Source organism: Rattus norvegicus, chromosome 13, assembly GCF_021556685.1.
Source record: "Rattus norvegicus strain SHRSP/BbbUtx chromosome 13, alternate assembly SHRSP_T2T, whole genome shotgun sequence".
NCBI lineage: Eukaryota > Metazoa > Chordata > Mammalia > Rodentia > Muridae > Rattus > Rattus norvegicus.
Window position 1 is genome coordinate 49,107,182 of NC_141546.1, and position 12,386 is coordinate 49,119,567.

General features: G+C 53.1%; 1 protein-coding gene and 1 pseudogene across 2 annotated transcripts in view; one reads left to right on the plus strand and one right to left on the minus strand.

Annotated features, from left to right (window-relative positions):
- Nucleotides 1-8,989, minus strand: part of Lgr6 (leucine-rich repeat-containing G protein-coupled receptor 6) — a 119,587-nt gene extending 110,598 nt beyond the window's left edge. The window contains 1 exon segment of one of the 2 annotated variants that reach the window (NM_001427357.2): nucleotides 8,539-8,956. In NM_001427357.2, the coding sequence (NP_001414286.1) occupies nucleotides 8,539-8,750 (212 nt within the window). In that variant the 5' untranslated portion in view covers nucleotides 8,751-8,956. 2 annotated transcript variants of the gene reach the window in all.
- A 1,723-nt stretch (nucleotides 8,990-10,712) lies between these two features.
- On the plus strand, nucleotides 10,713-12,158 carry LOC148001627 (large ribosomal subunit protein eL8 pseudogene; annotated as a pseudogene).
- The last annotated feature ends 228 nt before the right edge of the window (nucleotides 12,159-12,386 follow it).

Genomic DNA, 12,386 nt, shown 5'->3' on the forward strand with positions numbered 1-12,386 from the left:
CCCTTCCCACACTGTTCCTCTCTCTTTCCCCTGCTTTAGCCGTTGGCCTTGGCCTTGGATGTGGGGACCATGTTCAAATAGATCCCTGACACTGGTACAATGGGAAGCACTCAGCACCTTCCTGAGTGCTGCCACCTGCCCCAGGCTGGACACTAACCCAGGACACTCCCACCTTCCCCAACACCTCGAAGGGCAAAGGGGATCGGACAAGTGGCAGGAAGAGAGGAACTGTGTTCTAGAACGAGCCCTCTGGATATTACCCTCAGCAAAGTCCTAGGCAGGCAGACTCAGTTTCTCCTTCCAAATGCCTCTCCCAGGGGAACACCAGAATCCCTGTAACATAACTGCCTTGTGTCAGCCGTGGCAGTGTGCCAAGGACTATGCCAAATTACAAATGTCTGTCTCAGAGTCTGGTGTGATTCTTTCCATTTTAGAACTACAGAAACAGGTCCACAAACATAATGAAACGCACTGGTACCCTGGGCGTGGGCACCATGCACTCGGGAGGCTACGCAGGGAGGATGGTGAACTACAGAGCAAGAGGGACTGGAGAGGTGAGCCAGTGGTTAAAAACACAGGCTGCTCTTCCAGAGGACCCAGATTCCATTCTCAGGATCTACCTGGCAGCATACAACTGTCTGTGACTCCAATCACAGGGAATATGGTGCCTTCTTCTAGCCTTCTGGGGCACAGGAGTACACTCAGTACACAGATATGCATGCAAGTGAAGCAAACATACACCTAAAAACAAATTAAACACACACACACACACACACACACACACACACACACACACACACAGAGGAGAGGAGGAAGGAGTTCTTTCCTCTACTGCAGTGGTTCCAGATGTGCCAGATGTTGCCTGGGGTCGGCAATGCTCAGGACCTGAGAAACACAATCGAGTCCTAACTGATGGACACCTCCAATTGTTTTTGTTTGCTTTCCGTGTGTGCCCTGGGAGGAGAGGCCGAATGCACTGCTCTGGAACCTCCTGCCTCCAAGAACGGTGAAGAAAGGCAGCCAGGAATGTGTGTAGCAAAGCACCAATATACGTGAGGGTATCAGAAAGAATCCATGTAAATCCAGCTTTCTGGCCACTGAGAGAGGAAGATTGTGAATTCCAAGCCAGCATGGACTATATGGCAAAACTTTGCCTCAAAATCAAAACAAACAAACAAAAATCCCTCACTTGATTGGATACTCTCCTAGGGCTTGAGTCTTTCTCTTAGAGCATCTTCTGCTGATGGATAAGATGCTTCAGGTCCCCTGGTTTCAACCTCTTCTTCTCCAGGGTTTCCCTGACTACACCAGACTTCTCTCTCTGAGCACCTGTCAACCTCACTTTCGATCCTCTGAGGATGCTCCTAGGATGATCTGACTTAGTGAGTTCACTCTGCATGCACACTTGGCCCATTTCCCTTAATCACACCACCGTTTGCCAGACTTATCTCGAAGACCACCCAGCACCCAGTGGGACTCGGTACACAGTAGGTCTCTGACAGCAACGCTGAGGACAATGTCTGCTCCAGCAATGGTCTCACCCTCCCCAGCTATAGTCCTTTAAGTCCCAACACCTTCCCCTTCAAGCAGCTACCACACATGGGTCCCTAGAAGTCACGGCTGGTGGGTGAGATGGAAATGAATCACAGCATTGAGGAGACCAGACTCAGGAACTGTGAGGCTGGGTTTTAACATGCTCAGAACCCAGGCTATCCCACTGGAGCTCGGAGCCCTTCACATCTGACCTCCAAGCAGCGCTATCCAAAATGGTTAAGGAGAGCTTGGTCTGATGACCTCAGCACCAGGGGTGACCAGCTAGAGATCTCAGACTCAAAATTCCCCACTTTCCTCACACAATTCCCTCCCTCACTTATTCTAGATGCTTCAGGTAAAGTGCTTGACAGCAGCTCTTGCCACCTAGCAACCAACCAGGAAGGGCCAGCAGTTGCTATGATTGATTAAGGGGTGATGGCAGACCCCTAAATGAGTCTCTCTGGGACCATCAGGTGACGTCCTGACTGGGCCCCAGACATAGACCTTTCTGTGGAACTAGTATAGTACTTCTGGGATAAGGTCACAATTGAAAAACTGGAAACTGTAGCCAGTAAGACATCCGGGCTGCACCTAGGAGCAGACGGGAGCGGCAGAAAGCCAGGGACGTAAGTGCTGCTATGGCTACACTTCCATTAGCCGGAGGGGCCTCTGATCCCAATACAGGGCACAAGTCCCTTGGAGGTCTCTGGAGGAGAAAAGGCCTGGCAGTTAAGAGAGGGCTGGGAAGGGACACAAAGGAAGCCTCTCCTCTGGAGGTACCTTGTCTTTGAGCTGCCGGCCCAGCCCCCACCTGCCCGACACCAGCCCGCTTTGGCCTGCTCTGGCATGGCTCCGGGGGGCTCAGTGCCAAGCCCTGAGCTTTCCCCCCACCATGTCCTTTCACTGCTTCCAAAATAACTCTTTGCTCACTGCCCAAGTTTGGCTTCTCGGCTGTTTTTCTCCTCTTGGGACCTGTTCTCCCATGTCTGAAGGGCAGCAGGAGAGACCCGAATTGTTATTAGAAATCAGGACTCACCATTTCCTTACTTAGCACAAAGGGGGCTCCCATAATTCTGAGAGCCCCTAAGGCAATAAGTCCATTCAGTTTGGCTAACGGAAGTTATTTCCAGTAGAGGGAGGGAATGGTATTTTCCCCCACCTCCTACTCTCGCACCTTCCCAAGGTGACCAAAGCCCCAGAAGGACTCTCTGTCCTTGGCTCTGTTCCCAGTAGAACCAGTTACTAGCCTAAGGTCACAAAACCCAACAGGGGTGAGCAAAGAGAAGCAAAGGGCCCTTCCAGGCACCCTCAAGGCAGGAACCAAGCCTGGGCCCCAGCACCCCACTGCTGTCCCAAGGCCACACCCAAGAAAATGTATTCCATTTCTGGGGAAAAGCCAGCCTCTCTAGGCAGCCTGACCTGAGTGCCCAAACTCTTCCTCTTTGGAGAGTCTCCCACCAGGCACTCCTGCCTGATCCCCCAGGCTCTACACAGGGTCACTTCCTCCACCACCCAGCCTGGCTCCTTGGAAGACTCCTTTCCCTGAAGGTTGGTGGAGGGAATTAGTGAAGAAAGAAGTCAGTGGGAAGGAAGAGCTCTCTGAAGGGCCCCAAAAGATGCCGCTCTTGCACTACAACCATCCCCCCTTTCTGGGCCTCGTGGAGCACTTGTAGTCAAAGTGATGAGAGAAAAAAAAATAGTTGATGCTCTTTGAGTGCCAGCGTTTAAAGTGCTTGTGAGAAGTGACACACGTGTTTCCCAGGCCCCGTGTGCCTTCTAGGTAGACACAAGTAGTATTTCCATTTTAGGTTAAGAAACCAAAACTTAGGGCCAGGAGTTAAAAACTCTCCCTATGGGGTTGGGGATTTAGCTCAGTGGTAGAGCGCTTGCCTAGCAAGCGCAAGGCCCTGGGTTCAGTCCCCAGCTCCGAAAAAAAAGAAAAAAAAAAAAAAACTCTCCCTATGAGTGGGGCAGTGGTAGCACACAACTCTAATCCCAGAACTTGGGAGGCAGAGGCAGGTGGATCTCTGTGAGTTTGAGGCAGCCTGGTCTACAGAATGAGTTCTAGGACAGCCAGGGCTACACCGAGAAACCCTGTCTTGAAAAAAAAAGAAAGAAAGAAAAAGGGGAAGAGAAGAGGAGAGGAGAGGAGAGGAGAGGAGAGGAGAGGAGAGGAGGAGAGGAGAAGAGAAGAGAAGAGAAGAGAAGAGAAGAGAAGAGAAGAGAAGAGAAGAGAAGAGAAGAGAAGAGAAGAGAAGAGAAGAGAAGAGAAGAGAAGAGAAGAGAAGAGCTCTCCCCATCAGGGTTGCCTGTGTTGACCTCTGGAGCCTGCTATGCTACCAATACCCAGTGGCACACTTGTGGACACCTTCTCCAGTGCCTCTTCTGTCACCTGTGAGCCTGGGCCAGAGCAGGAAACAGGCTGTGGCACAAGAGACCATCCAGAACGTGCCCACGGGAGGGGGAGGTGGTGGTGCTGGGCGGGCTGGGGGCCAACTCCCTCTGAGCCAGGCTTTCTTCTCTGCCGGTGCCCCACCCAGCCGCGCCCGTGCCCACTGCCGCCAGAGCCCAGAGGTTTCCTTTTTCTTTTTGCCTAAGGCTGTCTCCTGCCTTTCCTTTGAACTGGGGTGTCAGCTCCCCCACACAGTCACTCTCCTCCAGCAACCCCCCAGGCTCTTTCAACAAGGGAGGGCACAGGGGTCCCCACTTCCTGAAATTACTCCACCCCTCCTTTGCTCTCTCCTCTCTGCTTTGGTCTGGGTGCCGCCTGGGTTCTCCCTCTCCCTCCTGGATTCCGCACCCACTGCCAGGCCCTCTTCCCAGAACTCTCCCTGTTCCACACCAGCAGCGAAGGACCCAGGGTTTCCAGCCAAACGTGGGGCTCAGAGATCTAGAGAAACCCTGGGACTTATCTGGGGTCTCCCACCCATTGAGAGACTGAGGATTAGAACCTACCTAACCCACCTCACAGCGGAAGTGCAGAGGCTGGACCGGAAACGGAGCCTCCGAGATGAGGAAGTGAGCTGACAAAATGATACCAGGGTCAGTGTTTGCCAACTGATGCTATGTGGATCTCACCTCACGGTCCTCTGGTCCTCCCGGAACCCATCTGGGGAAAGCTGGAGTCTTCCCATGGTCACTCCCCTCCCATTCCGTGAAGTCTTGAGACTGTACCAGCTGGTGGGGGCAGCTGAAAGCTGTTCTGGCTCCCCAGGGTTACTACCATTGTTTCCGTGGCAGTGTGTTCTCCCTCCACATACACACAGCCCTCGGCATACAGAGACTTGCTAAACAACTCTCAGAGAAGGCTCCTCTTTCCAGTACTAGCTCCAGCACCTCTGCCTCAGGAAGCCTTCCAAGACAACGGCATCCCTGCTCCCTGGTGACAACACTATTAGGGTTCGGTTAGGGTAGGGTTAAGGTTAGAGTTAGGGTTAGGATGACAACACTATTAACACTGTGTTCTTCTAGACCCTATACCTGCAAACACTACCTCAGCGAGCCACACAGCCAACGTTTGAATCAGTTATTAGTTTCATTTAGAGATGGAGAAACCAAGTCTAGTTATAAACCAGTCAACTTACCTAGCTTTACCTATCCCTGCCCTTCACACCAATGTCCATCCTTAACGCTTCTGTTCTCTTCTTATAATACCCTGCCTCCACCTCCATCTCTTTGGTTATAGACATGCCTAAGCAGTGGTAAGAGATTATCTATACACACACGCACGTGAGCACGCACACGCACACTCACACACACGCACACACACTCACACACACTCACACACTCTCACACACTCACACACACGCGCACACACACACTCACACACACTCACACACACTCACACACACACGCACACACCTGACCTTTCGCACAAACCTGGTGGTTAATCTGGCAGTCTTGAAGGAAGCGAATTCCCTTTGAATTGCCTGGCATCGAGCAAAAGTTTTGGCAGCAGCCAGTAAAGAAACGGATGCTTAGGGGAACCCAGTGCCTGAGCCTCGGAGAGTTTATAGCCAGAACTACAGACACTCTCTCTCCAACACTTCTGGGTGCCGGAGGCAAACAAGGGACTCCATGTAAATCCCCAGATTCCCCAACTCAGGGTGTATTTGCCTAGCGAGCATTTGCTACATGTATATTCCTGTGATTGCAAGCACTGGGGTATAACAGGGACAGCCCTCATCCACACCACACAAACTGCAGTGCCCAGAGCCAGTGGAGCCATATTCCCTTGTACCTCTTTCTGTCAGAGGCCTCACCCAGGGAGACACACAAAACCCAGCAAATTTCACTGAGCCTCACCAATGATGGTGTGGGAGGAGCCCTTTTAGAGACACTTGAAGTACTGTGTATAAATGAAGGACTCCTAACCTTGATCGAACAGGGCTGGCATTGGGCCCCACACTGTTTAAAGGTTTTGGACTTGCATATCAGATAAGTAGACATAAAGACTTTCTGGTCTCCCCTGGAACTGGAATGGAAGGAGGTGGAGGCAACCACTTCATGACAGGTACTGGCTAGGAAGGAACCTTTCCATCCCCGGGTTGGGAGGCAGACATCAAGTAGTTTTATACTGAGATTCTGTCAAGGAAGCACTAAGAGGACCCTAGGGTATCTTCTGTGGCCCACAGACAGGTCCTAATACTGCCAAGAATGGACAGAGCCCCAAGATGTCCCTGGCCTGGCTCCTTCTCAAGATCTCTCTTACTACCTTCAAAGGCCTTTGTAGAGCCGGGAGGATGGCGCAGAACAGTGCTGTGTTTGATGCACAGGCATGAAGACCTGATGTCTACCCCTAGAAGCCATGCAAAAAGAGTCAGGAATGGTGGTATCCACTTGTAAGCCCCCAGCGTAGGGTGGGAATACAGGCAGATCCCTGGGAATCCTGGCTAGATCACTCAGTGAGCTCCAGGTTAGCAGGAGACTCTGTCTCAAACAACAACAACAAACAAACAAACAAACAAGTGGACAGCTCCTGAGACGTGATGCCTGAGGTTGGCCCTGGCCTCCACACACACCGAACATGCACCTGCATACATGTGTACATCAATACAGATACACACACACACACACACACACACACACACACACACACACACACACACACACTGATAATGTAAAATGTCCTTGCAGCTCCCCTGAGAAAGCGAAGAAGGAAGGCTTCAGCTCTGAGGCACCTGCAGATGGTCGAAGCCCCTCCTCCACCACCCACCTGGGACCCCTGCACAGCCAAGGCAGGAGGAATGGTCCCCTCCAGCTCCCTGAAACGCCGCAGATATTGCTGTAAAAGTCTCTGCATCGCCCAGGACCCACACCCATCCCTCCCTAGTCCTACCCTCAGAAACACTCCTAAGCCTTGGAAGAAAAGGGCTTCTTCGACACCCAGAAAGGCGCAGGAAAGAGCTCAGAAACCACCTCTTCTAACCCAAAGACGCCCCACATATCAGAAGGCACTGAGTCAAAGTGTCACGGAGCTGTTGTCGGCATGGACTGTGGGATACTTGCGTCCCCAAAGTGAAACTCGACCCCTATCCCCAAGTCCTGCTAGAAAAAAAGTCCACAGATTACTCTAGATAAAGTTTTGGTTGCTGAGAATGTGGCCTGACCTGCCACCCTCTGGAAGTCCTGTGTCCTCTGCCCCTTTAACACAGGCAAGAGGCCTCTTTTCTGATGCCCTGAAAGGCTCGATAGAAGTTAGTTCTAAACTCTTTTTTAGCCCTTTTCCCTGACTTCCAGTGTCATAGACCCCCTAATACATAAACCTTCTAGAAAGGAGCTTCTGGGGTGCGACGGGGGTGGCCCAAAGCCGCTGGGCTCTGCGTGTTGCTGGGCACCCTCACAGCTCTGCTGTGAATACCTGTGCTCACCTCTCCCATCATGCCCTGGGCTGTACAGGACTTGGTTTGCCCTTCTGGAATATGGATGTTTCTCTGTCCTCACAACTGTTTATTTCGGAAAGAAGAAGGATATGGGGCGGAGGGAGGGCATAGCGATATGGAGGGAACCCCACAAGGGGCTCTACTTCAGGATTCCCCATCCCTCCAGAACCTCTCAGTGCACCCTGGCCCCACTGGCTCTATGGCTGAGTCTCTGGAGACAAGCCCCGCTGCCTCTTCCTCAGCGATCCTCAATTCTAGGATCCCAAAGCTGAGAGAGCCCCTCTCAGGCCCGAGGGAGCTCTGACCAGACTTTCTATCCAGACCTTCCCACCTGTTCTCCTTCCTCTATAGGAAAGCAGGGAAGGCCAGGGGTTTCCTTTCCCTGCAGCAAGGGTTGGGGCCAAGCGGTCCATGATATGCCCCGACCCACTCCTGCCCAGGTAAAGATCAGCTACAGCCTCTGACTCTCTGGTTCTGAGATGGCTACCCCCAATAGGGCCCCCTTCATGCACCACCTCACCCCAACTCAGACTCTAAAAATGGTTCTCTGGTTTTCAGTCTTGAAGCCTGCCCACAAATTAGTGTCTCTAACACAGCCTCCTGGGGCATGACTTCAGGGAGGCCTGAGGAGGGGGCAGCAGACCTCCACACAAGAAGGTGGTACTGGCAGAACCCCTATCTAAAGAGAGGAGAGCTGCATGGAACCTTCACTGAGGCCCCCTGCCTCAGTGGGGCAGTTGTGCTTCCTGCTGTGGCGGAAGGACCCATTTCTACCCTACCAGGGCACACTCCCCTCACCTCACACCAGGGCACTAAGTTTTGTCTTCATCGACCTTCCTGGGCAGTGTTCTGCTGAGGAGGACATATACTGCCCCCCCCACCCCAAATACACACACGTTCTTCACCAGGTCCTACATTGAGCCCATAGGGGTGAGGAGCAGGGAGGACCCAGCTCACTTCTTGCCTCAGTTTCCCAAGTTCTAAAACTAGCCCCGCAGTCCTTCAATCTTAGACTTGGAAGCAGAAGAGCCCTCCTGGGGATGCTCATGTCCAAGGGCACCAAACAGGGTTTGTGGATCAGGCAACCATCACCAAGAACAGGCTCGAGCAGGTGAGTACTCACAGGTAAGCCGTCAGGGGGTCCAGGTCCGCTGGCACCTCTGAGAGCCCGAGCTCGGAGCAGTCAGCTGACAGCATGATGCCATCCTCCTGGCAGTGGCAGGGAGCGGGGCAGGCGGGACGCCCCGGGCCAGGCTGGGGGTCGCTGCCCGCGCACGCCAATGCGCACAGCACAACGCAAAGACACAGCGCCAGGAGCAACGGCGAGCTGTGCATCTCGGCGGCAGGCTTTGGGGCACCTGGCGGGCGCTGGGACGGGCGGGCGCACGGAGCTGTGAGCGCGCGGCTCACCTCCTGGTCCCGGGCGGGCCCGAGGGCTGCGCCGTCGGTGGGGACCGCCCCCGCTCGACTTGGCTTGGGCGCGGCGGCGGCAGCAGCGGCGGCGGGACAGTGCAGTCAGAGAGGGGCAGGCATTGTTGAGTGATCTTCGTTATTCAGTTTCACAGGCTGGGCTTGGCGAGGGAGGGAGACACGGGGGGGGGGAGTAGTAGGGGGGAGGAGGAGTCAAGGAAACTTTCTATGCTGTGGCTCGCTCCCCTTCCCTCCTTCTTTCCCAGCTGGCAGGAATTTCATCGGGGGCGTGGGGGGGGGGGTCGGTGAAGAAAGCAAAGAAGCCCAAAGAAAGCTAGGAACGGCCAGCACAACAGAGACATGTACTTGTTTGGAAAGGGTGCCCGGAGCTTGGTCCTGTGGGGTCGAATTCCTCTTGACTTTGGGAACAGTCACAGGATCTCAAGGGACCAGAGGCCATCAGGAAAAGACCCCAGAGTTCCACAGACTCCAACCCCACTACCAGATTTTAGGCTGAAGGGAAGAGAGACCGGAGATAAAGAGATGTTCAAGGTCATATGGCTGATGGAAACAGCCTCAGAACTATTTCCCAGGTCACTCCTCTGCACCCATTCTGACCAGGGAAGGAAGAAGGTCTTGAGGAGGAGGGAAATGGTCGCAGGCTGGCAGTAGGAATGAGGATGAACCCCCTCATTGAGGAGCCACGCCCCAACACCAAAGAAACTGGCGTGGATTCCACCAGATGCACAGGGCATGGAAATGAACTCATGTAGACTACAAGATCTGAGGTCTAGAGATCACCCTGATCCTTGATCTCGGGACCCGGGACGACTGAGGGGCTGTTTGCCAGAGCTTGCCAGCGGCTCGGCTGATTGGCGCCACCTGGAGGCTCAGTGCTACAGCTGCAGCTCAAGCACCTTAAGGGCTCGAGTCCATCTATAATCCATCCCAGGACCTTGGAGAGCAAGGGCAATGGTGGCTAAAACTGGAGTCAAGATCAGCTCTCTTCTTCTGCCAGCCTGGACTAGCAGTGCAGTCCAGTACACTTCATGTGTCCTTTCGCTTTCTCTGGTCTCCAGATCTTTCCCTGAGCCAAGCCCCAGGGTAGAACTCGACCAGGTTGGGAGCAGTTTGACTTCCCGTGGCCCACACCAGAGACACGTGGACCGCGGAGGCAGCCAAGATACCCTCCACCCTTTACCCCAAATGCTCGCATCAATCCCTCTCCATCCTCGTGGGAGTCAGTGGAGAGGGAGAGGCACAGACAGACTAAGAAGCCTTCACCTTGGCTCTAAGCCCCAATACACACACACACACACACACACACACACACACACACACACAGACATGCACACACACACACACACAACAAACACATACACAACACACAGACACACGCACAGGCACACAAACACACACAGACACACACACAGAGAGACACACAACAAACACACACACACAACATACACACACACAACATACACACACACAGACACACACGGACACACAAACACACACAGACACACACAAAACACACAGACACACACAGAGACACACAAACACACACACAATAAACACACAACACACACACACACACACACACACACACCATTCATGCTGCTTCAGGCCTCCAACCAAAGCTGGAAAAATCACACTTGGGACTCATTCCACCTCTGGAGCAGCCTTCTGAGGTGGCCTTGGGCACCTCGGAGCCTGACCACAGGATGAAAAGTCATTCTCGGACCAACTCCTTAGACTCCTGAGAAATGCAGAGCCGAAGAAAGCATTAAGTTCTGTCCTAGTGGTCACAAGAACCCATTCTCATTTCGGGAAGGCTCCTAGCTAGTAGAAAGCCCCACTCACACACCTCTCCTCCAGTTGAGCAAGATGACCAAAGGAAAGAAGGTCAAAGGGAAGAAGGTGGCCCCAGCCCCTGCTGTCAAGAAACAGGAGGCTATAAAGGGTGTTTGAGAAAAGGCCCAAGAACTTTGCATTGAGCAGGACATTCAGCCCAAAAGAGATCTCACACGCTTCATCAAATGGCCCTGTTACATCAGGCTGCAGCGGCAAAGAGCCATCCTCTATAAGCGGCTCAAAGCGGCTCCTGCCATCAACCAGTTCACTCAGGCCCTGGACAGGCGAACAGTGACTCAGCTGCTTAAGCTCGCCCACAAGTACAGGCCAGAGACAAAGCAGGAGAAGAAGCACAGGCTGCTGGCCCATGCTGAGAAGAAAGCTGCTGGCAAAGGGGATGTCCCAATTAAGAGACCGCCTGCCCTCCAAGCAGGGGTCAATACAGTCACCACCTTGGTGGAGAACAAGAAGGCTCAGCTGGTGGTGATTGCCCATGATGTAGACCCCATTAAGCTGGTGGTTTTCCTGCCTGCCCTGTGTTGAAGGATGGGGGTGCCCTACTGCATCACCAAGGGAAAGGCCAGGCTGGGGCGCCTGGTCCACAGGGAGATGTGCACCACTGTTGCCTTCACACAGGTTAACTCGGAAGACAAGGGTGCTCTGGGTAAGCTGGCAGAAGCTATTAGGACCAATCATAATGACAGATATGACGAGATCCATCACCACTGGGGAGGCAACGTCCTGGGTCCTGAGTCTGTGGCTCTCATTGCCAAGCTGGAAAAGGCAAAGGTTAAGAACTCACCACTAGGGGTTGGTCATTTAGCTCAGTGGTAGAGCGCTTGCCTAGCAAGCGCAAGGCCCTGGGTTCGGAACCAGCTCCAAAAAAAAAGAAAAAAGAAAAAAAACTCACCACTAAACTGGGTTAAATGCACACTAAGTTTTCTGTACATAAATATAATTACATTTTTTAAAAGAAATTACACTTGTGTATGGGTAGTGTGGGCACCTGTGCCAGGGCACATGATACAAGCATGTGATCAGAGAACAACTGGTGGGCATCCATTCTCTCCATCACCATATGGGTCCCAGGGTTGCCAAGCACTCGTGCCCACTGAGCTTCTCACCAGCCCAGCCCCCTTTTTTATTATTTAGCTTTTTCCTTTTGTTTCTTGAGTCATGGTCTCCTGTACCCCAGGCTGGCCTCCAACTTGTTATGTAGCTGAGGATAACCTTTAATTCTGATCCTCTTGTCTTTACATCCTGAATGCTGGGATTCCAGTCATGGGCTAACATGCATGGTTCATGTGGCACTGGGAGATCAAACCCAGGACCAGGACACCATTCATACCAGGCAAGAATTCTACAAACCGACTACCTCCCAGAACCCATAAAGCCTTGTTCCCCTTCTTCACCCAGGCAGAGGGACCCTCTCAGACCATCAGCCGCTTGCACACTGCTAAGGACCAACTTGGCCAATGAGAACCCTGGCCACTCTGCCATGGGGATGGCCGGTAAAAAAGAAAGGAAGTCCGGGCAGGAATGAAGGCAAGGAAGTGGACTTGGCAGGTTCAGCCAGAGTCACCTCTGGTTCCTTACTTGAGCGTCGCAGTGTGGCTCTAACACCTCTATCCTGGCAAGAAGCCAGCAGTAGCCTGAGGACAGCCCCTGGAGGCTGGCAGATAGACAAGGGAGCAGGGTGGCAGAAGG